Source organism: Haliotis rubra, unplaced genomic scaffold, assembly GCF_003918875.1.
Source record: "Haliotis rubra isolate DU_JTF1 unplaced genomic scaffold, ASM391887v1 Scf208, whole genome shotgun sequence".
Taxonomy (NCBI): domain Eukaryota; kingdom Metazoa; phylum Mollusca; class Gastropoda; order Lepetellida; family Haliotidae; genus Haliotis; species Haliotis rubra.
The window spans coordinates 1,088,913-1,116,648 of record NW_025766092.1 but is presented as its reverse complement, the minus strand read 5'-3'; the positions used below and the strand labels follow the sequence as shown (position 1 = coordinate 1,116,648).

Sequence of the window (27,736 nt, the reverse complement as noted above, 5' to 3'; positions counted from 1 at the left end):
ACAACTAGAATGTTGCTGAGTGCCGCTTTATCATACAAGCTAGAATGTTGCTGAGTGCGGCTTCATCATACAACTAGAATGTTGCAAAGTGCGGCTTTATCATATAGTTAAACATTTCTGAGTGGGGCTTTATCATAAAGCTAAAACATTACTGAGTGCGACGCTACTATTACAGCTAGTACATCGAGTTCGACGTTACCATGCAAGCAATCATGAGAAAGTACGTTAAAGAATTTAGTTCCTAATGAAGATGCAGCAACCCATGACTGTCCTTAGAGTTAACTAATGTTATTACTTGTTCAGACTCGCTGACTTGGTTGATACATACCATAGCATCCCTAATGTGTAGCTCAATACCCGTGATGTCAGAGATATCAATCCTTTGTTAGGTCAAGGCTCAGTTTTCACAAGCGCCATATAACTAGAACACTGCTGAAAGCAGAGTTAAACAACAATAACAACAACAACAACAACATAACCTAATCGCCATGGTATCCGGATCACCCCTCCAACAATGTGGCATGTCGTCAACAGATATTTTATGAGAGTTTCGACTACTTCTGGAAGGAAAGAATCCCTTGTTTATTCGCTTTCATTTATCGTTTGGATTGTTCGTGATGTTTGGTTGGCTGCTGTTTTACAACAAAGCGAGTAATGTCCGAGTTACAGCCCGTTGGACTATAAATAACCGTGGCCCAACAAATAAGTGTTTGATATAATTACACCCATTCAACAGAGACACCGAGACTGATCTTGTTACCCATTCTGACGACAAACACATATATATATTGAATTGTTACCTTGGCAAGCCAGGCTCTCCTTAACCCCTACATAGCCTAACACCTATATTGGCTACCTTACCACATTTCAGCCAAACTGCGAGACTCGAAAAGCCAATACTGCAAAGCCAAAAGGTTGTGGCTAACTGACTTACTGCTCGATACATGATAAAACGTACTTGTTATTATCCAGCTTTATAGCCAGTCAGGCACATGTCAAATATACATTACAGACAGCAAGTCAGATTAGGAAGGATACAAGTTTTGACCGCCACAAATTGAAACTCCCGAATCAGCTACTGTTTTCAATTACTAACACAAGGATATTTTCATAGCTCTGTATCAAAACTACTCATAAGGGCTCCACACATTGACCCTATTGCAATTCTTTGACAGAACAGGTCAACAATATCTGCCTCAGTCGAACGATTTCATTGTATGATCTGCTTCTGTTGTGTCACCGGTCTAAGGTTACACTACATCAAACCAGAACCCGTAGTGTAACGAGCACCTTTCGTAGGTGCGGGCTGAATAATCTGACAGCTGTGATTGGGCGATTGTGTCAGATTTTTGTGTTTTTTGAAAGTTCATTCATACAGTAATTAAAACTGACCATATGTTTTAATACATAGAGCTGTCTGTTTTTACATTATGAATTAGACGGAATGTGACCACAGGTATTTTCAAGCGGTTGACATTTTGTGCGGAACTGAGGTTAGTCTTCGGAAAAGGAGCTGGTTGTATTTTAGATTGTTATTGCTTATAACGTTAATTTGTTGAAAAGTTAATTTGTTGTAATATAACGTTAAATTAAAGTCAATGGGAAAATGTTTGGTTTTGTGTAACCTCTAGCAACTGAAAGTGAAACTCAAACCTCTCTTAATCAATGTTTCCTGAACTGAGTATTTACTGAAGCTCCTGTTATGGATCAAAATCTAATTACACCACAAAGCCTTGACCGATTGAAATAGTGAAAGAGAGAAACTAACTTATCAGAGCTTTTCCTCTAAATATATAACGTCAACATCTCGATTATTCGCTGAAACACATAGTAAAAAAATAGTATATTATTTATTACATATATACGAATATAATTTCCACTTTTCAGTTTGTACAGTGCTTATGGTGTTAATCCACCTTTATCAGTAAGATGGTGTCATAACCTGAGATTAGGTCTTCAAACAGTTGTAAAGTATCCCGCTCCAGTGTCTGAAAGTGCTGTAACCATGCTTCCGGTATCTGTGTTAGGCTGTGCAAGGGTTAAGTATCTGGTCTCTGTGTTAGACTGTGAAAGGGTTAGGTATCTGGTCTCAGTATTTGGCTGTGTCGCCGTGAGGTATCCCGCTTCAGTGTCTGGAGGTGCTGTAACAATGCTTCCGGAATCTGTGTTAGGCTTTGTAGGTGTAAGGTATCCCGCTCCATTGTCTGGAGGTACTGTAACAATGCTTACGGTATATGGGTTAGGCATTGTAGGGGTTAGGTAGCTTGACTCAGTATTTGGCCGTGTAGGTGTAAGGTATCCCGCTTCAATGTCTGGAGGTGCAACTGTGTTTGGCTGTACGGTTGGAGGGCCTATTTCATCATAGACATGGTCAGAATCGCGCTCAGTAACCGCAACATTGGTCACAGATCTCTTTTGTGGTTTTCGTCGATGCCTAGAAAAAGAACAGTAAGCATAACGTTTTCATAAACATTGAAACAAACTTGAAAGATTTTTATTGTCATAATATTACTCATGTAGTGAAGATTTGGTTAGTGTTGAATTTATTGCTTGATGCGCAATATTGTTGAGAATGTTTCTTTCGAGAACATCTTGTTCATCACCAATATTGTCAGAAATCAATTCACTAATTTTTCACCGCCATTTTTCTCCTATGTCCAATGGAAATCTCTTGCAAACAAGAAAAGTGAGAGTTGAAATCCTATGGTTAGTATGTAGATTAGCATTGCGTCTCATTAACTGTGAATTCCAAAGGGCCTTACTTCTTTCATAACATCATTCTTAGGTGAGTGAGTGAGTGTAGTTTTGCGCCGCAATATTCCAATATTCCGGCGGCGATCTGTAAATAATCTAGTCTGGACCAGACAATCCAGTGATCAACAGCATGATCATCGATCTGTGCAATTGGGAATCGATGGACATGTGTCAACCAAGTCAGCGAGCCTGACCACCCGATCCCGTTAGTCGCCTCTTACGATAAGAATGGGTTACTGAAGATCAATATTCTAACCCGTACCTTCACGGGTCATTCTTTCAGGTCACACATATCAGTGAGTTTATATATCGAAATGCCAAATATATACAGCTCCGGACACCTGCAGAGTATTGCAGAGTTCCTGTATACCATATCTGACACAGCTTCTCCAGCGCATCATCGTATCAACACTATAATTCTCGTTGTAATACAGTTGCGGAAGGGAGCACAATCTGATGCTGTCGGATGTTGTTAAATAAGAACTAAAAGCAGAATATCTTCTTTCTATCGTGCACAAATCTAACGTGGCCTTCGGAATGTGTTCTAAATTAATTTGATCAGAAAGCATCTTTCATTTCATTATCAAACTGTTAACCTCGTGGATTCTGTTGCCATTGAAACATATGACTACATCCAATCATTGGTGCGTTTTTCGGATACCATTAAAGTAATTAATGGTAAAGTCAGAACGTTGAAAGGTGAAACTCCCGTTTACAAAGTCGGTCCAGGTCCAAATGAAATGACTCTGGTCATTGTTATTATTACACCATAACAATCACAAATCTGAAACCCGTGAAGGTCCAGGTTAGAATGAGTCTTCAGTAACCCATGCTTGTCGTAAGAGGCGACTAACGGGATCGGGTGGTCAGGCTCGCTGACTTGGTTGACACATGTCATCGGTTCCCAATTGCGCAGATCGATGCTCATGCTGTTGATCACTGGATTGTCTTGTCCAGACTCGATTATTTACAGACCGCCGCCATATAGCTGGCATATTGCTGAGTGCGGCGTAAAACTAAACTCACTCACTCACTCACAAATCTGAAAGCGCATCATATTTGTATCGTGAAAGCAATACATACCAAGTGCAGAGGAGGAACGGAGTCGTTATCAGTACCAGGAGACCAGCAGCAACAACCACCATGACAATGGCTATGATGTACGGATTGTGTGTCTTGGTTGTAGGCAGAGTCCCTGAAACATTGAACCAATTAAAGACAAAACATTCAACTTGAAGAAAACTAAATTGCCTTCCGACATGACTGTGGAATCCTAGAAGGGATATTGTCGCGCTGCCGCCCTCTCAAAAGCAAGCAACATGTGAAAATGCGACAACGCGACATATTTGACCTTGAAAATTGTCTCTATGTCGCATTGTCGCCCTTTGTATGAATATAAAAATATTATTAAAAGCACGACAATGCGAGAAATGTCCAAAATTTCACGTTGTCGCATTGTCGCCCTTTGGTAAGTTTTGACTCTTTTTGTTTGTTTTTGAGAGGGCGGCAACTCGACAATATCCCTTCTAGGATTCCATAGTCATGTCGGAGGGCATTGGTTTCTTCAAGCTGAATGTTTTGTCCATACATGACACACACCGATACATATTCTTTTCCACTACGACTATGTACAGTGATCAGCAAGGCAATTAAATCATCCTTCTTCTTTGACGTTCGGCCAAAGTGGTAGTAATGATGAAACGGAGTAGGATTATTTACCTCACTCGCTCACTCACTCACTCACTCACTCACTCACTCACTCACTCACTCACTCACTCACTCACCACCACTCAACACTCACTCAGGACCACTCACACTCACTCACTCACTCACTCACTCACTCACTCACTCAGGTTCCTGATTTGTTTTTCATGAAAGCACCCGAGAGCTCAGTAATTAGCACTTTACCTGAAACTCTCTACATATTATAAACTACCCTGTATTAACATGTCAAACTACACACAGTGCACGTACTTGGGAATGCGGTCTCATTGTCATCTTCTACAGTGACGTTTGTCTCGCCGGAAGCGCTGTCCTCAGTTGTCGTGTGTGGCTTTGATTTTTCATCTTGTACTTCAGTGGTGATGCTCATCGCCACACTGCCTCTGGCTTTGTGCATCACTTAGCTGGATCTTAGTGCAGGTTTCACCATAGTAGCCGTCGTTACAATGACCTGTGCACTCTCCAGACTCTTTGTTACAGCGATAGCACGCCCGTGAACACCTCTGTGAACAATTAGAACCATAGAATCCATTTTCACAAGGATCCAGACATCTTCCAGACCCTTTGTCGCAACGGTTACAGGGATACAAGCACCTCTGTAAACACTCTCCGCCGTAGAACCCAGCCCTGCAGGGTCCAGTACATCTCCCGGTATACCGGTCACATGTCAAACAGGGTCGTTTACAGCCCGTGTTACAGGTCAAACCCCTGTACCCTGCCTGACAGCCCATCGTACAGTTTACACTCCGGCCGTTAGACAGGAGTTCACATCTCCCATCTTTACAGTGGGCAGGACACGTCCGGGTGCAGTCGGTTCCGTAGAGCGTAGCAGGACATGTGATGCAGTTGTTTGAGCATGTGTCAGCTGAGCAGGTATTACATGCTTGATGGCACTCTCTGTTGGACGGCGTCGTCACACAGCTTGTTCCTGTAACAGTCACACTGAACTCACACCGACTTGTTCTATAAAGCCATAAAAACTATGTCATTGCAGCTTGGAGGAGAATCATGACATCACGACTAACTCACTGCAACTTAGAGGAGAATCATGACATCACGACTAACTCACTGCAACCTAGAGGAGAATCATGTCATCACGACTATCTCACTGCAACCTAGAGGAGAATCATGTCATCACGACTATCTCACTGCAACCTAGAGGAGAATCATGTCATCACGACTATTTCACTGCAACCTTGTCACGACTATCTCACTGCAACCTAGAGGAGAATCATGTCATCACGACTATCTCACTGCAACCTAGAGGAGAATCATGTCATCACGACTATCTCACTGCAACCTAGAGGAGAATCATGTCATCACGACTATTTCACTGCAACGTAGAGGAGAATCATGTCATCACGACTATTTCACTGCAACCTAGAGGAGAATCATGACACCACGACTATTTCACTACAACGTAGAGGAGAATCATGTCATCACGACTATTTCACTGCAACGTAGAGGAGAATCATGACACCACGACTATTTCACTGCAACCTAGAGGACAATCATGTCATCACGACTATTTCACTGCAACCTAGAGGAGAATCATGTCATCACGACTATCTCACTGCAACCTAGAGGAGAATCATGTCATCACGACTATCTCACTGCAACGTAGAGGAGAATCATGTCATCACGACTATTTCACTGCAACCTAGAGGAGAATCATGACACCACGACTATTTCACTACAACGTAGAGGAGAATCATGTCATCACGACTATTTCACTGCAACGTAGAGGAGAATCATGACACCACGACTATTTCACTGCAACCTAGAGGAGAATCATGTCATCACGACTATTTCACTGCAACCTAGAGGAGAATCATGTCATCACGACTATCTCACTGCAACCTAGAGGAGAATCATGTCATCACGACTATCTCACTGCAACGTAGAGGAGAATAATGTCATCACGACTATTTCAATGCAACCTAGAGGAGAATCATGACATCACGACTATCTCACTGCAACCTAGAGGAGAATCATGACATCACGACTATCTCACTGCAACCTAGAGGAGAATCATGTCATCACGACTATTTCACTGCAGTCTTAAGGCGAATCATGATATCACAACTATCCTACTGCAGCCTAGAGCATTACGATATCATGATCTCACCGCAGTATATCGCACGCAGAAATGTTATCATCACAACAATCAGTGCGATGTTGACACCACCATCATATTCCCCGAAGCAGTCAGCAGTATGACGATATCACAACAATATGAACACATTCAGTGGATAGTCATATCACAATTATATGACTGTGGCATTAGAATTCAGTCAGAACGAAATTAGCCTGTCGCCTCTGACAGGTTCATTTCGGTCCGAATGAATTCTAACCCGGAATATCGATGACCAACTGCAGATTTGAGATCTGGCAGGTCACGGTTCCTGTAGTCTTTTATCAAACACAGGGTTACACAGCAATCACTGCTGGTGATTGGGAGTGCCTGCTACGGCGTACATGTTTGCAAGGGATATGCAAACTTACCTGCGAATGCCGAAAGAGTTGCGACCACTATAGCGACGATTCCTAATATGTAATAGCCCATAACCCTGGAAACATAAATAAAACAGAAGTATATATCACAGCACAGGTATAGTGACAACCAGCCATCTTAAAAACCCTCCTTCGTACTTGTTCTCCAACGATACACTTAATATTTCTGTTTCTTAAATGCTTCGCTAAATGATTAAAATCACCGATAGTTTTTTTATCCTGCGATGAAGGACACTTTATAGGTACATGGCCTCTGTTCAAATTACCTCCCCTATTCTCTGACGTAGCCATGGTGACATTTGTGTGTCATGACTGTAAAGATGGCGCAACCACCTTAATTATCGATGGCTGAAATAATGTCTTCAAACTTGTTGAATAATTGATCTCATTCCTTGGGAGAAAATATGGCAAGGTGATTTCAGACATTTCTCATGCCACCTTTTAACCACAAACATAATCAAAACTCACATGAGCAACACAAATATCTGGACGTCGGCACCGTAGGAATGTATGTTTGCCGCTGAACTAATTGATGAGCTATCATTGAAAGATTGCATAATCACAAATTAGCACATGAACACGGCTCTCCCTCCTCCTTCCTCGACACACGGCGACGTCATATAACGCCCTCTGCTGTCGATTTCCGCTGGTTTGTATAGTGTTGAGTAACCATTTCGATATTCACACCACCTCATGGCTTGCAGTTGGTGCGTTATACTACACTCCCGTTGGAATACAACGGAAAATGATTTCGTATAGAAGATCTAAAGACAATGACATTAGTGTAGCTATGTGTGATTATTGTAAAAGTGTACCTGAAGATGAGTACCATGTGTTAATGAAATGTCCTTTATATGCAGCGGTAAGAACCCACTTCACACAATGTATCTATATTATGACCACAGCCCCCACCCCCCACCCAGTATCTATATTATGACCACAGACCCCCCCACCCCATCCCACCCCACCCCCACCCCCAAAACAATAATAAATAAAAGCATAAAATAAAATGAAATTGTACATCTACTAAATACTAAGAACCTCAATATCATACTCCGTCTAGCAATTATTGCAAACAAAATCATGTCCATGCGCTCTGTAAAAATTTAATCCAAGTTGTCATTTTGTACTATTGGCCTCATGGCAACATTTATGAAATAAACTTGTCAGTCTGTCTGAATATATTTGCCACTTTTAAACAAAAAACAACTCTGATCACATCGAACTTCGGCTGTGTTCACATGGGTTAACTCGGTCCAACAATGCACTTTGTTTAGTGCAACGCGTTTAAACTGAAGTAATTTGTATATTTCTTACTTCTGCATGGAATATTGGATAATTACATATTGCACAGATACTAACATATGGTGTTCTAAATTTACCATTTTAGTAGAGTTTTATTTGATTAAATCGTACTGTCCCTAAAGTTAAGGGTGCAGGCAATTAACCCAGGATAGTTCTTTTCAGAGAAACCGCCACCATGGTGTAGTGGTTAGAGCGTCCGCCCGGAGAGCGGAAGGTCGCGGGTTCGATCCCCGAACGCGTCATACCAAAAGACGTTAAAATATGGTACTTGTTGGTCCCTGCCTGGCGCTCGGCATTAATGGGTACAACGAGGACTGGTCGGCTGGGAGTAAGTATAATGTGTCTAAGTGGGGTATTCATGCTTCACTGCGGCATGGAATCTCAGTGGGCTAGCACTATAAAACAGCTTAAGTCTGGGCTAGTACAAGCAGCCGCACATACACATACACATGCATGCACGTCGTCATATGAGCGAAACATTCTCAAGCTCGACGTTAAACCCAATTTCATCTCACCTCACTCTTTTCAGAGAAGACCTATTTCCCGAAAAACTTTCATTTGAGTAAGAAATACAACGAAACGAAACACAAACTCAGTCTTTTATTCGTCATCATAGGAAAGTAATGCAGACTGTTCTCTCCTATGTGTTGTGTAGCGTACTAGAACTTCATTGTAAAGAGCAACAAAATTATATGTTGCAGGAGATTGTGTGTTCGTTGCGACACTACACTTACGCATACAAACATAATGAACGTAAGTGTTTTATGTGGCAAAAACATTGTGACAGTCATTAATCACGTGGCAGCGGGCAGCAAGGTGTGGTATCGGGCAGCAAGGTGTGGTATCGGGCAGCAAGGTGTGGTATGCCATATTAATCATTATTACTCAAACTCGGATGTTTTCTTCGAACCAAAGACACTTTATTCATTACTCATGAACAGTGTGCGAAATAGTTTCCAAATTTTGCAAACCAGTCGGGCTAGCTATGCCTGAAAGTTACAAGCCCACAAAATAATTAATAATCTTGCATGATTTAAAAGTGTATTATAACTCAACAAGTGGAGGAGAGTGATATATTTACAAAATGACCCCATGATAATTTACTAGCCAGTAAATCTCCACAGTCACAGGCCCGACTGGATTCTTACTAGCCACGGGCTAGCGTGCCAGTGGCTATTTCGCGCACTGACCATGAATGTAACAGTGTTGATCATCTGACGTCTGCAACGTGGTCAACGTTTACATGCCGCAGTCATGTTGTAGGTAGGCACACTTCAGAATAGTGTTGGCATGTTTCTCAACTTGTCGTCAGAAGATGATTATAGGTCCGATACCGACAAAAGCACAACGGTGATTGATGCCGCTCTGTAAACTCAAGAGAAACTACTCCAGTCCATGATAGATTAGACAGAATTATGACATGAGGATATCGGTTGCAAACTGCCACTCAGGGACCGAGATAAGGTTCCGTCCCGAAACACGACGTCCTCGTGGCGTCCCACAATCTGCTGCACCTCATTAGAAACAGAGGCGTCAGTGCTGGAGTGCTGGAGTGACTGTCGACACTATCATGTTTTCTGACCAAGTAAGGCTCTCTCCAGACTTCCATGACCGAAAAGACTGAATTTGGTGACGTCATATCGAGCGCTCCATTGACGTTAACGACAGCATGATCACTTTGGTATGATAGTTTGGGTGGTATCAAAATGGCTGGCTGAACCGTGTGTAGTATCGATACAGCATCATTGCACATCTTTGCCATTTGCACAACGCTGTGAACGTTATATTTTTCACTCGCTCATCGTGCAAGGATTGTGACCTATATCCACAAACAGCAAAACTTCCATGTTATGCCATAACCAGCCCCCAGTTCTGCCGTTTACTCTCATCTTGGACGTAACTGGCAGACGTTCATATCGGCGTTAAGATCCCCCGCCACTCCCATTACATTGGTGCAAGATATGTCAGGATGACATTGCTCCAGTCATCAGAAGCATGTCTCGAAGGATTCGTGCATGTCTGGTCAACAGAGATGGTTTTACTACAGTCATCGCATTTGACCTCCCACATTTATAACGACAAAGTGCACCAATGCAACAACCATTAGAACACATCGCATCCTCTCAAACAGATATCATCCTGTCACTTCCCTTGTTGATGCAGAAAAAATGTTCACTTCAATTAGTTTATAATTTCATGCACTAAAGATATTTGTTGTCAAAAGGTTATATTTTTATGTTGCAAAGTACAAAGTTCTTAAATAGTGTAGTAATTTTCATTGTAAAATTTAGTTCAGATGAGGTTCAGAAAGTCTAGCTTGGCTATAACTGTTGTTAGTTCTCCAAAAAGTATGATCATGATTGTCATAACAGATTACTTCCCCTTATTGTGAGTGTTGCCCCTCATCAGAACACATGGCTTGTCACTGCCTCCATGTTGGAGACATTCAGCTGTTTTAGTTGGCATGAACACAAATGTGAGTAGCATTGTTTGCTATTGTAATATATTTCAAGGCATAATAAGGTAATATTATTTGAAGGTTTTGTTAATTGTACATTTTATTCATTAATCTTGTAACTGTTAATTTGAAGTAATTAACTTAGACTTGGCATGTACTTTGACTGTTAGGAATAATTTACTTAGCAAGTCTGTATTTCTGCTTTGTAGTTTTCTGAACCTCACCAAGCCAAAGAAAGAAGTCAAAGTGAAATTGAACGTATATACGAGAATAAATTATTGGTGCGAGTAAAGAATTTTTGTGTCTTCCATCCACATCAGTTCAACGTAACATATGTTATATGTGGGATTACACTTTCTTAGTAAAGTACAGATTCTAGTACTTTTTGGGTTGAGTCCCATCGGGGATTCGAACCCGCACCCTCAGAGTCAGGCACCTAATCGCCAGCACACAAAGTCAGACGCCTAGACCGCTCAGCCACCGCGACTTCCACAAAAATTGAAGTCGGACAACTGGTAGTTGTTGGCATTGGCATTGTGTATTTCACATCAGTTAAAACAAATTTATTCTACCATTGCCATATGATGTTGGAGCTGAAGAACGTTGACCATCAGAACTTTAATGCCAAATAACGTCAGTAGTGTTACCCTAATTGGACTTAGTGAATATTTGTAAACATTTGTTTCTTGCATAAAGACCATCATAGTATAGTGTAACGTGTAACGTGCTATGATGGCAACGACAGGGGATCTTCAAGATGAACAATCTAATTTGACACTGAATGAACAATCTGATAATGTGGAACACAGTGAGCAAACTGTAGAGACTTCTGGTGAAGGTATATATCTCCAGTTGACCAGGTCGAGGCTAACCACACTAATGCTAAGTCTGTCAGAGAGTCAGGAAGAGTTAAAACTTTGACTGAGAAAGGGAAAGTTGAAAGGTTACGATGGTCGAAGAATCAACAAACTGCAGCGCTTTCAGCCATAACGAAGAAGAGAAATGAACTTTCCAGATTAATGTTGAACAGTGGTACTGACTATTTACATTCATTGAAGTTTTGTTTTGTGGAGTTGATTGACTTGTGTAAACAGTATCACACATACTTTGCTTCCTATTATGAGCAGCTTGATTCTGAGGCAGATAGAGATTGTGAGAGAAAACGTTATGAAGAAAAGGATATTTCTATTTCTAGCTTTAGAAAAGTAGTTAAAGGTTGGATTTCAAATGAGAGACTATTGTTAGATAAGTGTGATAATATGTCAAATAGGGGTTCCCAAGCTTCAGGAAAAACTACAAGTTCAACGAGATCGGCTCTAGATAAGGAAAAGGCAAAATTGGCTGAACTTCTTGCAGAAAAAGACATATTGGAGGAAACACGTAAAATGAAGGAGCTTCAGTTGAACATAGAAATAGCTAAGTGTAAGGCAAGAGAGAAGGTTTATGTTGATATATACTTGGAGCTACAGGGTGATTCGAGCTACAGGGTGATTCACCCACCTTTGACTATGAATACTATGCATCTGTTCATCAAACACTGCATCCTACCCAGAATGATGTGCTACTGCAAACCCACAGACAGATGACAACTGCCATGTTTCTTCCACAACCTGAAGTACCCAAGTTTAGGGGTGACCCAACAGCATACAACTCATTCATGATGTCATTTGATGCTAGGATAGTTCCTCACTCGACAAACAGTATAAACAGGCTGTACTACCTGGACCTGCAGCTGGAGGGGGAACCAAAGGAGTTGATAGCTGGATGTTTGTACATGGCGTCAGTGGAGGGATACATTAAGGCTCGGGAGTTGCTGGCTGGAGAATACGGGGATCCATACAAGGTTTCTACAGCGTACGTCCATCAGGTACTTTCATGGCCAGATATTAGGCAAGAAGATAGTCAGAAGCTGAGACAGTTCTCATTCTTTCTCACCAAATGTTCACATGCTATGAATAATATATCCCATATGACCGTCCTGAACCATGCACCCAACTTGCAGGCTATAGTACAGAAGTTGCCTCAATACCTCCAGAACAAGTGGCGAGATCACATTACCAAGTGTAGGATCCAGAACAACAGGATGATTGGATTTAAAGATCTCGTGGAGTTCATAGACTTTGCAGCCAAATCAGCGAATGAGCCTATTTTCAGTAAAGAAGCGATGAGTAAAACTGAAAGTAATCGTGGACATACTCCTAGCAGAGGATTTAGGAAGGACAAGCTGATTGCTAGGAAACCAAGGTCGAGCTCTTTCGCAACAAATGTTGGACAGAACTGACTGTGAAGCCTTCAAGCAAAAGACACTGAACGAGAAACGTTCTTACTTGAGAGAGAAGCACATGTGTTATGGATGCTAAGGATACAACCATGCTGTCAAAGGATGTCTAAGAAAGAGAATATGTAGGAAGTGTGGAAAACGTCATCCAACAGCACTACATGACGATAACTTTCAAATTAGACACAGCAGTCAACATTCAACAGACACCAAGTATCAAACAGAAGGCAACGGCATCCAAAAGGATTTAACAGAAACAGTGTCATCTTCTTGTAACAATACCAAGTCTGACTCGGTGGAAACTGTGCTACAGCCGATTCTGCCTGTCATCATACGCCGGCAAGGTAACAGTAAAGCGGTGAAGATTTATGCATCTTAGACAATGGGAGTACTGGTTGCTTCATCACAGAGACACTCAAAGATCAACTTGGCGCATCAACAACTACGACAACTCTGAAACTACAGACTATGCATGGTGTAGATATGGTAGAAACCTCAGCTGTAACTGGCCTCTCTGTAACTGACAATCATCCAGTCTATCTTCCTTGGACATTTGTAAAGGAAATACCAGTTAATCATAACCAGATTGCTGATCCAAAGTTTCTCGAGCGATTCTCTGAGCTTGAAAATATGGCAAGTAAATTACCTGAATTTTACCCGGAACTTGAAGTTGGTCTCCTAATTGGAAGTAACTGTCCTTCAACCTTACAGCCTCAAAAGGTGATTCCATCAGATCGGGATGGTCCGTTCGCAGTGTTGTATAAGCATGGCTGGACGATTAACGGGCCTCTACATGTGAAGTTTAATAGTGAGAGAAACACTCTTGTCTGCAACAGAGTTTTCCTTTGCGAAAAGAGTTCCGTGAAGGAATGTCTAGCTCCGAGTACTATCGTAAGGATCTTCGAACGAGACTTCAGTGAGCAGGATCTCGGCAAAGTACCAAGGGAGAAGGGCTATTCAAGAGAAGATAGGAGATTTATGGAGACAGCAGAGGAACAGGTGAAATATGTCAATGGTCACTATGAGCGTCCATTACCATTCAGAGACGATAGATTATGTGCAAACAACAGGACTCAAGCAGAGAGCAGAGCGAAATGGCAAAGGAAGAAAATGCTCCACACTGAACAGTACTACAAGCATTATGTAGGTTTTGTTGATAATCTCCTTGAAAGGGCTTCGCGTACAAGATACCTGAAGATCAACTGTCACCTGAATCACAGAGAATTTGGTATCTTCCGCATGGAATCTATCACCCAAAAAAGCCAAGAAAGATCCGTGTGGTTTTCGACTGCAGCGCCAAGTATGAAGGAACATCATTGAACGACAGGCTTCTGCAAGGTCCAGACCTCACAAACTCTTTGATAGGTGTTCTGACAAGATTCAGAGCTGAACGGATAGCATTCATGGCAGACATAGAGTCCATGTTTTACCAGGTGAAGGTGCCAGTGACTCAACATAACAGCCTAAGACTTTTGTGGTGGCCAAACGGTGATCTCAACACTGACTTACAGGAATATAGAATGGGTGTTCATATCTTTGGAGCAGTCTCCTCTCCCAGCATATCCAACTTTGCATTGAAAGCCACAGCCAACAGAGCAGAACAAAGGTTTGGCAGTCTCGTACCTGATGCAATCAGAAAGAACTTTTACGTTAATGACTGTTTAAGATCTGTAGAAGATGACAAGACAGCTATAAAGCTAATCTATGACGTGACAGCCGCATGTGCACATGGGGGCTTCAAATTAACCAAGTTCACTTCAAATAGCAGAAACGTTTTGAAGTCAATCCCAGTTGGTGATCATTCCAAAGAGATTCAAACCCGTGACCTGGATTATGATGAACTACCAATTGAACGTGCTCTTAGGATGAAATGGTATGTAAATACAGACACATTTGGATTTTCCACCGACTTCATTGAGAAACCAGTCACACGTCGTGGTCTACTATCCACGGTTTCATCTCTGTATGATCCCCTCGGTATCGTTACACCTATCATTCTTCCCGCTAAGCGGATACTTCAAGAATTGTGTGCCAACAATGATCTGGACTGGGATGATGATATACCAGGAAAGTATGAAGTCTCATGGAAAAGGTGGCTGAAGGAGCTCAAGCTACTTGAAACACTGAAGATTGAACGATGCCTGAAGCCTCCTGAGTTCTGTAAAGTTATATCTAAACAGGTTCATGTGTTCTCTGATGCCAGCTCGGTAGGGTACGGCTGTGTAGCTTATCTTCGGCTTTCTGATGCTGAGCAAAATATCCATGTTGCTTTTCTAATGAGGAAATCAAGACTGACTCCTGTGAAACCTGTGAGTATTCCACATCTCGAGTTGACGGCCGCTACAGTCGCAGTTCAAATAGCTCAACGTATGCTGAAAGAACTTGATACAGATATTGATAGCGTGACGTACTTCACAGATTCAACAACTGTCCTGTATTATATCAACAGTGAGAAGAAGAGATACCCAGTATTTGTTGCTAATTGTGTGAGAATATGATAAGGGACTACTCTGCGCCAAAAGATTGGAAGTATGTAGAATCTGATGAGAACCCAGCGGATATAGCATCCAGAGGAGCTAGCACAGCACAACTACTGGCGCAATCAGACTGGTTTGAAGGACCACAATTCCTCTGGAGATCTGAATCAGAATGGAATCTGAAACAACCCGGACCGGCAGAATCTGTTGTAGAGGATACAGTTGCAACTACGTGTGTATCACCAACCAAGATGCAATGTGAAGGGCTTGACACTTTGTTTAAACATTATTCAAGTTGGTATCGTCTTAAGCGGGGCGTAGTCATATATCTCCAACTCATCAACAACATCCAAGCTCGTATCAGGAACAGAAAAGGTAAAGTTGAATCGGGGGGTATATAACAATAAACCGCTTTTCACAGCTGAGAAACTTGAATGTGCAGAGAATATCATGAAGTTTGTGCAGTCCAAGAGTTTCTACGAGGAAATCCATGTCCTTACAGCAGTAGGTGGCAGACTCAGCAAGTCTCAGATCCCAGATGAAATGAAGCACCAGATTCTTCTACCAAGCAAACATCATGTCACAAGCCTGTTCATACAAGACATACACAAGAAGCTTGGCCATATGGGACGAAATCATGTACTTTCGAAGCTACGAGAAAAGTATTGGGTCATCAGAGCGAACGCAACCGTGAGAAACATACCGTCCCATTGTGTCACCTGTCGAAGACTGAAAATGCCTCCATGTGAACAGAAGATGTCCGACCTACCATTCAGCAGAGTGAATCCAGCGCCGCCATTTACATACTCAGGTGTAGATTTCTTTGGCCTGGATACCATCAAAGAAGGTAGGAAACAGATGAAACGCTATGGAGCACTGTTCACATGTTTAGCGAGTAGAGCCATACACATCGAAACGGACAACTCTTTGGACACAGACTCATTCATACCTGCCTTGCATCTCTTTATAGCACGACGTGGACCTGTTAAAGAGATATGGTGTGACAATGGCACCAACTTCATTGGAGCTGCCAGAGAATTGAAAGAAGCACTAGCAGAACTTGATCAAAACAGCATCCACTCTCACCTACTGCAAGCCAACATCGACTGGAAGTTAAACCCGCCATCAGCCAGTCACATGGGCGGGGTATGGGAACACATAATAGGTTCTGCCGTGATAAGATTCTATCTCCCATGCTGTATGAGTTCGGAGACCGTTTGGATGACGAATCATACCGTACCCTCCTAAGCAAAGTAGAAGCCATCGTCAACTCCCGTCCACTCACCACAGTTTCCAGTGACGCCGCTGACCTGAACCCCCTAACGCCAAACCATTTGTTCATGATAAAATCCATCGTTTTCATCGCTCCACAAGGTAAATTTCAACGTGCTGGTGTCTACATGCGTCGGAGATGGAGAAGGATTCAGGATCTCGCAAATGTATTTTGGACAAGGTGGAGGAATGAATACCTGTATTCCCTACAAGAGAGACAAAAATGGAGTGCACCAAAACGCAACATTGAAATAGATGACATTGTACTCATCAAGGATGAAAATGCACACAGATCATGCTGGCCCATGGGACGAGTGATCAAAGTTGAGCCTGACAAACAGGGCTTTGTGAGAAGTGTGATACTGAAAACTCAAAGTACAGAACTGCGCAGACCTGTACACACACTAGTACTATTACTTCAAAAGACGAGTGAAAGATATGATGATGTGTGAAATTTTGTGAAAATTGACATTGTGTACGAATGTATGGCCAAAGTTATGGTCTGTATGTTATTTCGGATTGTTTCTGCATTGTGAGAAGTTTGTTGAACAATGTTGTTTAAGAGGCCGAGTGTGTTGATGCAGAAAAAATGTTCACTTCAATTAGTTTATAATTCCATGCACTAAAGATATTTGTTGTCAAAAGGTTATATTTTTATGTTGCAAAGTACAAAGTTCTAAAATAGTGTAGTAATTTACATTGTAAAATTTAGTTCAGATGAAGTTCAGAAAGTCTAGCTTGGCTATAACTGTTATTAGTTTTCCAAAAAGTATGATCATGATTGTCATAACAGATTACATGTACTTCCTCTTATTGTGAGTGTTGCCCCTCATCAGAGCACATGGCTTGTCACTGCCTCCATGTTGGAGACATTCAGCTGTTGTAGTTGGCATGAACACAAATGTGAGTGGCATTGTTTGCTATTGTAATATATTTCAAGGCATAATAAGGTAATATTATTTGAAGGTTTTGTTAATTGTACATTTTATTCATTTATCTTGTAACTGTTAATTTGAAGTAATTAACTTAGACTTGGCATGTACTTTGACTGTTAGGAATAATTTACTTAGCAAGTCTGTATTTCTGCTTTGTAGTTTTCTGAACCTCACCAAGCCAAAGAAAGAAGCCAAAGTGAAACTGAACGTATACGAGAATAAATTATTGGTGGGAGTAAAGAATTTTTGTGTCTTGCATCCACATCCCTTTTTCCAATACCGTATGGATAAAAAGTTGTGCTTTAATGACTCCTATCCACTACTACTTGCTGCGGTATTTGAAATTAACTCTAGCCTTAAAAATCTCCAATTTTCTATTTTAATGTTAAAGATTAATAGTCTCCAAAAAATTATTAGTAAGATTATGTACTAATTATAATTTGAGGCACGTGATAACCTCTGGCTTTCTTGTGCTGAGAAAGAATCTGACATTATAAAGGATAGTTGCACTGGAATATGAGAGTGCACAACATACATTAGATAGTTGTCCTTTAGTTTTAGTTCCGCGTTTTCGTTTACATCGATTCTTGCGTTGCTATTTCTTAAAATGTTTTCATGGCATCTGTTCTAAGTTCTGAAGAACATCCTTCTATCTTGAGGTAGGAAGTCGTGAATCACGTGTTTCCTGTAAAACTAGAGCCAAAACATGATCTTCCTGCCATGCATTAGGGCATGTTTATCCTTGGGTAGCGAGGATGAGAAACAGCAGAATCCGGTTGGCTCTGTACACAAACAACAGATGTTTTATACACAATAAACAGATAAGAGATCCGAATGTCCGATCACTCTAAATATTGCAATACATAAGTAAGTATGTATGTATGTATGTATGTATGTATGTATGTGTGTATGTATGTATGTATGTATGTATGTATGTATGTATGTATGTATGTATGTATGTATGTATGTATGTATGTATGTATGTATGTATGTATGCATGTATGTATGTTTGTGTATGTGCGTGTGTGTGTGCGTGCGCGTACGTGCGTGTGTGTCCGTAGTGTGTGAGTGAGTGAGTATGGCTTTACATCGCTTTTAGCAATATTCCAGCAATATCACGACGGGGGACACCAGAAATGGGATTCACACATTGTATTCATGTGGGTCTCTGGCGTGACGAGCGAACGCTTGAACCTCTAGACTACCACAACGCCCCTGTGTGTGTGCGAGCGTGCGTCCACCTCTAACTCCTTGCGGTTTCCTCCTATATCAACAACATCACCACCATATAAACAGTGTGTTCAGGCAATGTAAGCTTTGATTTAGAAATGTTTATGCAATCGTATCACGTGAAACTTGGGGATCACATCGTATCCCTGTTGGGTATAATAGATCGATAAATGTATTTGGTTTATTCACTGTATTTTGGGAGTTTTGGGGAACTAACTGAACCGCGCCAATCGACAGTCTCAGCTTTCAGTTGCCAGTCGTATGAACGTCCACCAGAGCACGATTTCCCGTCTCTGGGTGGGATATCACCGGCAGAACTCGGTGGAAGATGGACCTAGAAGTGGACGACCTCGAGGTACCACTGCAGCGCAAGATTCGTACATCCGGGTACATCATTTGCGTGATCGAACAGCTACAACGACCAGTACCGGTAGGCAAATAACCGGTTTGAGAAGAGTATCTGCCAGGCACAGACTGCGAGAGCAGGTTTAAGAGCTAGAAGACCGTACTTTGGCCCCGTGCAGCGTCATCAACATCGATAATATCGTGTTCAATGGTGAACCAATGTTCAGGCCTGGACCCTGGACAATTGGCGTCGAATCTGGTCCAGCGATGAATCGATATTTCAGTTGGAACGACGCGATGGATGAATGCGGGTGTACAGACGTTTTGATGACGCCTGCTGGGAAAGCGTGATGATGTGGGGAGCCATAACCTACACTACAACAAGTGAGTTGGTGTTATCCAAGGCAACCTGACAACGCAATGCTGTCCATAAGAGGCGACTAACGGGATCGGCTGGTCAGGCTCACTGACTGGACTGACACATGTCATCGTATCCCAGTTGTATAGATCGATGTTCATGCTGTTGATCACTGGATTGGCTGGTCCAGAGTCGATTATTGACAGACCGCCGCCATATAGCATTTCTGAACGCTAATGGTGGTCACACGAGATACTGACTTCAGCGCCACCAAAAGTCTGTATGTGACCCACTAACTGACTTTTCTCGAGATCTTATCAAGCAGTGATACTGTGACATTTCCCGTGTGAAATTTCTTTGAATTCCTTTTCCTATTAAATTCCATACGATGTATAAATTATAAGAGTAAATTGTAGTAAAAACCCTTACAGGCGTTTCTTTTTAGAAGGAATATGTCATAGAATTACTTATTTACAATGAAGGGATATTTTCACATCCGTTTTGTTCAGCTAAGTCATATTTATTCAAACACGAATGACAGGGGTAGGGAAGCCTATTGGTTAAAGCGTTTTCGCGTCACGCCGAGAACTGGGTTCGATTTTCTCCACAGGGCTACGAAGTCATTGTTAGGTGCCCCCGTACGTGATACTACTGCAATAGTGCTTAAAGTGGTGCTAAGGCTAGCTACTCGCTGCATCCCTTACCGTTAAAACGCAGTGAGTGAGTGGGTTTATATTCCAGGTATATGGACGCGGTCTGTCAATAATCGAGTCTGGACCAGACACTCCAATGATCAACAACATGAGCATCGATCTACGCAGTTGGGATACGGTGTCATGTGTCGACCAAGTCAGCAAACCCGACAGCTCGATCCCGTTAGTCGCCTCTTGCAACAAGCATCGGTTACTGAAGATCAGTATTCTAACCCGGATTTTCACGGGTCGTTAAACACAGAATAAACTTCAATTGTACCTGCTACAATACAGACACGACTGCATAGTGTGTTTACAGTGCGAGCAGAATAACCATTAAGTATAGTATAGTATATGCGGAAATAGAAATCAGACAACACAATGGCTTCTCTCGTAGGTCAAGGGTGATCCCGACTGAGAGACAAATACGGTTTCATGTGTTAACATTAGTTCCTTGTACAACAATATCACCATTTAACGTAGTGAGTGAGTGAGTGAGTATGGTTTTACGCCGCATTTATCAATATTCAAACAATATCACGGCGGGAGACACCAGACATGTACCCATGTGGGGAATCGAACCCGGGTCTTTCGGCGTGTTGAGCGAACACTTTAACCACAAGGCTACCCACTGCCCCGATTTGACGCAAGTACTGAGAAGGTAGATACATCAAGAAAACATGACGGTATAAAAACTTCAGCAATGTGACATTTGTTTCTTTATATTGATAATTATCGACCTACTGCTTGTAGAATATGGCATAAACAACCAGGCAATGTCATATGCTTATCTTTCCTTATTCACCATTAAGTATAGGCATTCTATATAGTGTTGAAATTTACATTATCAGTGAGAAATCGATGTGTACATGTACGACACCTACCTTTCTTCCGAATACGTGTTGTAGGGATGTTGCTTCGAATGTTGTCTGGATGAACATATACTGTGACACTGCTCATTGTATCACACTGTGGTCTATACCTAGCCCCTAAGCTGTGCATGTACCAAATCGAAACGAGGAAGTTGCCTTGACTCATGGGTATTCGAACGAAACGAAACCAGTACGAGCTAGGCTTAGTGAGCGTAATCCCAAATATAGCATTACGTACACGTGCGGCAGGTTTCATGCACTGTGATGAAATATAATTTCTTTCGTTTGAGGAACGAATTAGAATGAAATTTCTTTCTCCTGGCGTAGGAAGATACAACAAAGGGAGATAATGACTGTAGGGGGCGTTTAAAGGGGGTATATAAAGGGTGTAGAAGTGTGAATATGCCATTGTCGGTTACGGTGCACACAACATGGATGAGAGACCCATATCCCAGAAATTAGATGTCATTTTGAAAAAGATAAATACAAATATTCAACATGTACGTGTATGATATATGTATTTCTGTTTGTTATAGTGATGGGTGCGTCTTGAGAGACCTGTCGCCCAGTGGATGGCTCGTTGCCAGGTGATGGCTTGTTGCCTTGTAATGGCTTGTTGCCAGGTGAGGGCTTGTCGCCGATACGTTGTTGCGAAATGTGGAGAAGCTTGTCGCTTCATGCTGGCCTGTCGCCGATGTTGATGGCTTGTCACCGAGTTTGATGGCTTGTCGCAGAGTTGCAATATTGTCTCCGAGGAAGATGGCTTATCGCCGATGTGGATGGCGTGTCGGCGAGTTGAAATATTGTCGCCGTGATTTTGTTCATATGTTTAAGCAATATAAAATGTATAAATCTATGGTTGGTTTTGTACATGATTCTTTAATACATGTACTGTGTGATCAGGATATGTACATAAATATTATGTAAGTCATTGGTACAAATGATGCATGTATGAAAGTTTTTGATGTGTATTGACATGTGTGAAGATATTGCTATTAAACGGTTCGGTTCTCTGGTGGTGCACCGTATCCAATGCCATTGTGTGTCATGTCATTGTTGTGGAGGATGTAAGAACTAGGAGAAGCAAGCTGGTACGGTATGTTGCCATGCACGGTCGAGGACCATACCTGTCTTTGAAATAGAAGCGACTTAACCCTTTCCACATTCCTATATAAATACCAGTATCTATAAAGAGAACCGAGGGGTTTTTTTTACTTAATAAAGTGATCATAAAATGATAACATTGATATATTACTACATCCACTACTATTTCTACTACTACTACTACTACTACTACTACTACTGCTGCTGCTGCTGCTGCTGCTGCTCCTACTGGGTCGGTAGTCTAGTGGTTGAAACGTTCGCTCGTCACGCCGTAGAGCCGGGTTCGATTCCCCACATGGGTACAATGTGTGAAGTCAATTTCTGGCGTCCCCCGCCGTGATATTGCTGGAATAGTGCTAAAAGCGGCGTAAAACTATTTACTCATTATCTACTACACTACTACTACTACTACTACTACTACTACTACTACTACTACTATTAACTAACTACAATTAACAACATCTCATCAGTTCAATCAATCAAAACTTTATTTCCGTACAAAGGCAATCGGGCCCATATACAGACAGTTTCATACATTATAATACAATTTGCATATATGTATACACGCTCATCTGCATAGATGTATACAGGTAATCAGAACATACGATACAGGTTAATATGGATAAAGTAGATACAAAAGTATAATAAGGTATTTAATATTATCATTCTTGTAATAGCTTACATCTTCGTTCGTAAGAATGCATTATATATAGGCTGAGCATTATCAAACTATGTACGTTATTTGTCATAAGTAGTTTCTTAAAGTTATGCAAATTCGTTTTGAGTTTGTGAATGAGTTTTACACCGCTTTTAGCAATATTCCACCTATATTACGGCGAGGGACACCAGAAATGGGCTTCACACATTGTACCCATGTGGGGAATCGAACCCGGGTCTTCGACGTGACGAACGAACGCTTTAACCACTACGCTACCCCACCGCCCCAATATTCGTTTTGAAATCACTTGGTAAATATTTACGAAGTAAGTCATCATATCTAGGACAAATGAAAGTAAAATGGTATTCGTCTTCTAGACCTCCGTAACAGATAGGACATGTTCTCAATTTTACACCATCGTCCTTCATTAAATTTAAACCTTAGTAATCCTGTTCTAAATCTAACTACATATTTACGTAATTTATAATCTGCAATCTCAAAAAGGTATTTTTCAGGGTTTAACAAGCTTTTGAATTCTCTATACAAAATATAACGCTACCATGACCATTAAGTCTCTCCTAGCTGCCGCCTCACACTCAACAACCAGTTCTGTTACCGCTTCTACTACACCTACCACACAAACTGTAACCGGTTCACGTACATAACATCTCACGTTTCCGCGTCCACTAACGCTAAGACTATGTAACCATAGCTAGCGATAGACAGCAATGTCACATCTTCATTCGCCATGGTCGGATGGCGTCAGCAAACGTCCCACTTTACAGCCTTAGTTCAGGAAACACTTTCACTAATTTAGTCTCCCGTCAAGTTTCTTCTTGTGCGTTAATGTTTTACGATAAATCCACAAGTACAATGAATTCGACTGTAACTTTGTAGATTCTATTTCATATTTTTATTTAACATCTAATTGATTAGCGATACCGTTTCTATTGAATAATTAATTCATTAATTGAAACTGTATTGCTACAGGTTATACTTTTCAAGTAAGCTGACAGGGTTGCATTTGCTTCCTACAGCCCTAAAGCACAACACAGGTTTATGTGTTGCTCACTCAACAATATTCCAGCTGTATGGCAGTGGTCTGTAAATAACCAAGTGTGGACCAGACAATCAAGTGATCAACATCATGAGCATCGAACTACACAGTTGGGACACTTGTAACCCACCACCACTACTAGCTCCCACCTCCACTTGGTCTAGTAAAGTTGTCGCCTAACAAAGTCTTGCACACTGTGTTTACTGAAAACACAAAGCCTGAGAACGTGTAATCACAAATATAACAAAAGGACATTGGGTGGTTAGAAATCTTTATTTCACGTCTTGTTAGAAATGTTTACAAATAACAATTGTCCGCAACTATGTTTCAAAGCTACTTCTTGTCATCAAAAGAGAAAAGGGATATAAAAAAAGTATACTGTAAATTGTAACGTCACAGGCAATACTGCTCTATTTCAATCACAACCGATATAATGTGGAAGACCTGAAGGAGTCATATGAATTTTCTTGAGACTTTCTATACCACTCATCAAAGGCACGCGTTTTATCCAACCATATTGAATGTATGCATGTCAGCATCCAAAAAATTAAACTACAAAATACATTAAAGTTATCTGAAAACGATATGGCTTGTAATTGCCTTAATGATTTTTTCACATTTAAATTTTAAATCCTGAAGTATCCTGGAGTAATTACGTTTAAGATGTGCACGTGCATATTCATACATATAATGCAATAATATCATTACAAAATGAGTATTTAGGGTGTTCATATTTAAGTTCATATGGGATTTCTGATAGACATACAAGATTCAAGGATAGTACACATCGTTGAATGATCTTCGAGGGTCCTGTTTTCTTCCACTGGCGTGAATATGCGGCATGAAGTTGGTGTCGGACATGCGAGGTGAGTTCCTTCGAGCATGCCCAAGGTAGGGGCCTCTGTTGTAAGGCCTGTCGTCTCGGGGATCTAGTCTCTTTTTGTCGTCATTGGGCGGGTTGAGTTTCTGAAATGGGCAAAGAAATCGTGAATAGATACTCATGGAAACAAATAAGGGAACACATGAAAGTACAAGTGTTTCTGTTTTCTTTTCCAGAATTTTACCCACAGTGCAATACAAAGCTTGAGAAGAAACCTGGAAAAGAATAAAGGAACACTTGTACTTTCAGGTGTTCCATTATTCGTTTCTATGAGTATATCAACGAGGTATACCCAAACGTGATAGAGGTGCCATTGGTGGAATAAGGGGAGAAAACAGTAGTAATGATCCTGGATCATTCTGTGGGTATTCTAGCAATACAAGAGAGTGCTCTCGGGTGCAGTCTTTTCGCTGCCACTTGGTGTCATCACTGTTTGAGAGTGGTTCATAAACATCTGCTCTATCCCCGTATCTGATACTGTCAATAACTGGATTGTCTGGTCCAAACTCGAGTATTTATAGACATACAACATACAGATGTAGAAAGGTTTTGTGTTGAATATCTTGGATAACAGCATCAAATAATAATGCGCTATTTGTTCTTGCTTGGAGGACACATATTCATCTGTATAACAATCGCTGGATTGGTGGTAAAATGGAGTTCAATGGAGTTTTCTATTTTATGTTATTTTTGTACAGACCGAAGGGACTGAGAAACCACATCTTTAACATAGAAAACCCACTAAAACACAGTGTAAATCTTTGACCTTTTTAGTAGTATATGGAAAGGTGAACTATTAATTGAAATATGCATGACTAAAGGTTATTTATGAACACAAATATTGGTATTTCTGCTTCCATCCTCAGCAGTGACCGCATTGTTTTATGAAACTATGAGTGCATGTGGATTTCTGCTGCGTTTGATTCTCTTCATAAATTGTCACAGAATACACTAAAATGCGTTTTACTCATTTTACCATACTAGGGAATCAAACCAGGTCACTGGCCATGACAAGCATTATAACCAGTAGACTAGCCTAACACCTATCATCAAAATAGCACCTGTGTTGGTTCACAATTACTTCTTACCTTGGAAAGCTGCATACTCTTTATTTCCCTGATCTTGTAGATACCCACGATGACGCCAAGGAAGCACAAGACGACGCTGATGCAGACGACGATGATGACAACGTGGTCGGGAGCTGGAGCCGGAGCTGGAGGTGGAACAGCGCCTTGGCTGACCACCTCAGCTGCAAAATAAATACATTCACAGGTGATCAATGTTATCAGAATGTGTCCAGATGAAATTACTATTGCCCTTGCAAAACAGTTGGATTTGGTTGCGACATTGCAGATAAACTACCTAAAGGATGTTTGAAAATGGCTTATGTGACCATGTGGAACATATCAAAATGTTTCGCCTAGGGGAGGGTACGAGTTGTTTTGAGCCAACTGCAGACAAACAATAATATCAAACATTGAAGTAAGATCCAATAAACCAGTTAAAATGGCAGCCAAATCCAAGGCACCCTTACCAGCACATTTGTTGCTGAAACAGATTCTTTGAGTTGACACCATGGGCGTTGTGTCATGCTTGGAGATACTCTTGTCAGCCGCATTGTATCCGCCACCACCAACAGGGAAGATCAAGTATGGACAGTCGGTGTCGGGTGAATGTAAAATCTTCATCTCGACCGGTATTTCTTTTACGAGAGAAGGTAATCTCAGTGACACCATCGACTAGTGTCCCCCGAGTATTCATCAGGTTCTGTTCAGCATCCAGGGCAGGTGGGCTGTACCCAGTGATGTGCCTTAGGGGGAAGAAACAAATCATATAGAGTGGGTTGTGTTTAAAGAGGTTTAATATTGATCACTGAACTGATGCGTGTCCCAGATGCTTACCGCTACGATGAAACCCGACGACGCCATCATAACAAACCATTCGTGAGAGTAAGTGAGTTTCGTGTTACGCCGCATTCAGCAATATTCTAACTATATGGCGGCGGTCTGTCAATAATCGAGTCTGAACCAGACAATCCAGTGATCAACAGCATGAGCATCGATCTGCGCAATTGGGAACCAATGACATGTGTCAAACAAGTCAGCGAGCCTGATCACCCGATCCCGTTAGTTGCCTCTTACGACCAGCATGGGTTACTGAAGATCAATATTCTAAGCCGGACATTCACGGGTCAAACCATTCGTAATTGTACTGAATCTCAACATGTATAGACACTTTTGGGATTTTTAATATGATAATTACTATTAATTACATACTATTCCCAGTTTTATTTTATAAGTCCGACCATATGCAATCCTGACACCATAGATTTGCTTAGTTATAGCTCCTCCATACAACTGAAAAACGGTTGACTGGATGACCCATAATGTATTTCTGTCAGAAGGATACATCGGGAACTGAATTCAGGAAAAGAAAATGGACAGTTACCTGTTTGAAACATAGACACTTGATCCTTCCACCCATCCTATGACAGCATCAGTTTTGTCCTGAAAAAAATGTTTGTGCACATCGTAATGTCTATTTTTCATATTTAACATTACAACTAAATTATTCAATTATAACTAGTATTAATTTGACTAAAGGAGATGATAACTGGTGTTTTGAGATGGGAGGACACCATCAACGTCTCGCAGATGATCATATCAAAGATGAAGGAATTGTTCAATAGGGGATTGAAGGTGATTCGGTCATTGACCGTACGTAACGTGTCAATATATGTGCACAGCACAGCACAGCACAGCAGCAGCACAGCACAGCACCAGCACCAGAGCCAGCACTGCACAACGCCACAACACAATCACACA

The 27,736-nt window shown here is 41.4% G+C and overlaps 3 protein-coding genes across 3 annotated transcripts in view; 1 reads left to right on the top strand and 2 right to left on the bottom strand.

Moving 5' to 3' along the window:
* Positions 1-1,831: 1,831 nt before the first annotated feature.
* Positions 1,832-21,522, bottom strand: LOC124276354 (putative protein FAM47C). Its single transcript, XM_046711999.1, has 5 exons — positions 21,225-21,522; positions 6,982-7,046; positions 4,729-5,404; positions 3,838-3,949; positions 1,832-2,434 (listed from the first exon to the last, which is right to left on the bottom strand). Exons 3-5 carry the CDS (start codon positions 4,871-4,873, stop codon positions 1,957-1,959), a joined length of 735 nt encoding a protein of 244 aa, XP_046567955.1. The 5' UTR covers positions 4,874-5,404; positions 6,982-7,046; positions 21,225-21,522; the 3' UTR covers positions 1,832-1,956.
* Positions 15,526-16,756, top strand: LOC124276331. The gene is made up of 2 exons (XM_046711945.1): positions 15,526-15,766; positions 15,930-16,756. The coding sequence occupies exons 1-2, from the start codon at positions 15,526-15,528 to the stop codon at positions 16,754-16,756; spliced, it is 1,068 nt and encodes a 355-aa protein (XP_046567901.1).
* A 2,766-nt stretch (positions 21,523-24,288) lies between the features above and the next one.
* Positions 24,289-27,736, bottom strand: part of LOC124276330 — a 51,348-nt gene continuing 47,900 nt past the window's right edge. Inside the window, exons 53-56 of the mRNA XM_046711944.1 lie at positions 27,360-27,418; positions 26,446-26,721; positions 26,000-26,160; positions 24,289-24,997 (exon numbers count right to left, since the gene is read on the bottom strand). Of these exons, the coding sequence (XP_046567900.1) occupies positions 26,520-26,721; positions 27,360-27,418 (261 nt within the window). The 3' untranslated portion in view covers positions 24,289-24,997; positions 26,000-26,160; positions 26,446-26,519. The remainder of the gene's footprint in view (positions 24,998-25,999; positions 26,161-26,445; positions 26,722-27,359; positions 27,419-27,736) is intronic.

Excerpts from the sequence above, each read along its gene's own strand:
- LOC124276354 (XM_046711999.1), bottom strand. The coding sequence starts at position 4,873 with ATGCACAAAGCCAGAGGCAGTGTGGCGATGAGCATCACCACTGAAGTA. Across the intron at positions 3,950-4,728 it reads CAATGAGACCGCATTCCCAA|GGACTCTGCCTACAACCAAG; the intron begins GTACGTGCACTG and ends TCAATGTTTCAG. Across the intron at positions 2,435-3,837 it reads CCGTTCCTCCTCTGCACTTG|GCATCGACGAAAACCACAAA; the intron begins GTATGTATTGCT and ends TTCTTTTTCTAG.
- LOC124276331 (XM_046711945.1), top strand. The coding sequence starts at position 15,526 with ATGATAAGGGACTACTCTGCGCCAAAAGATTGGAAGTATGTAGAATCT. Across the intron at positions 15,767-15,929 it reads ATCACCAACCAAGATGCAAT|CTGAGAAACTTGAATGTGCA; the intron begins GTGAAGGGCTTG and ends CGCTTTTCACAG.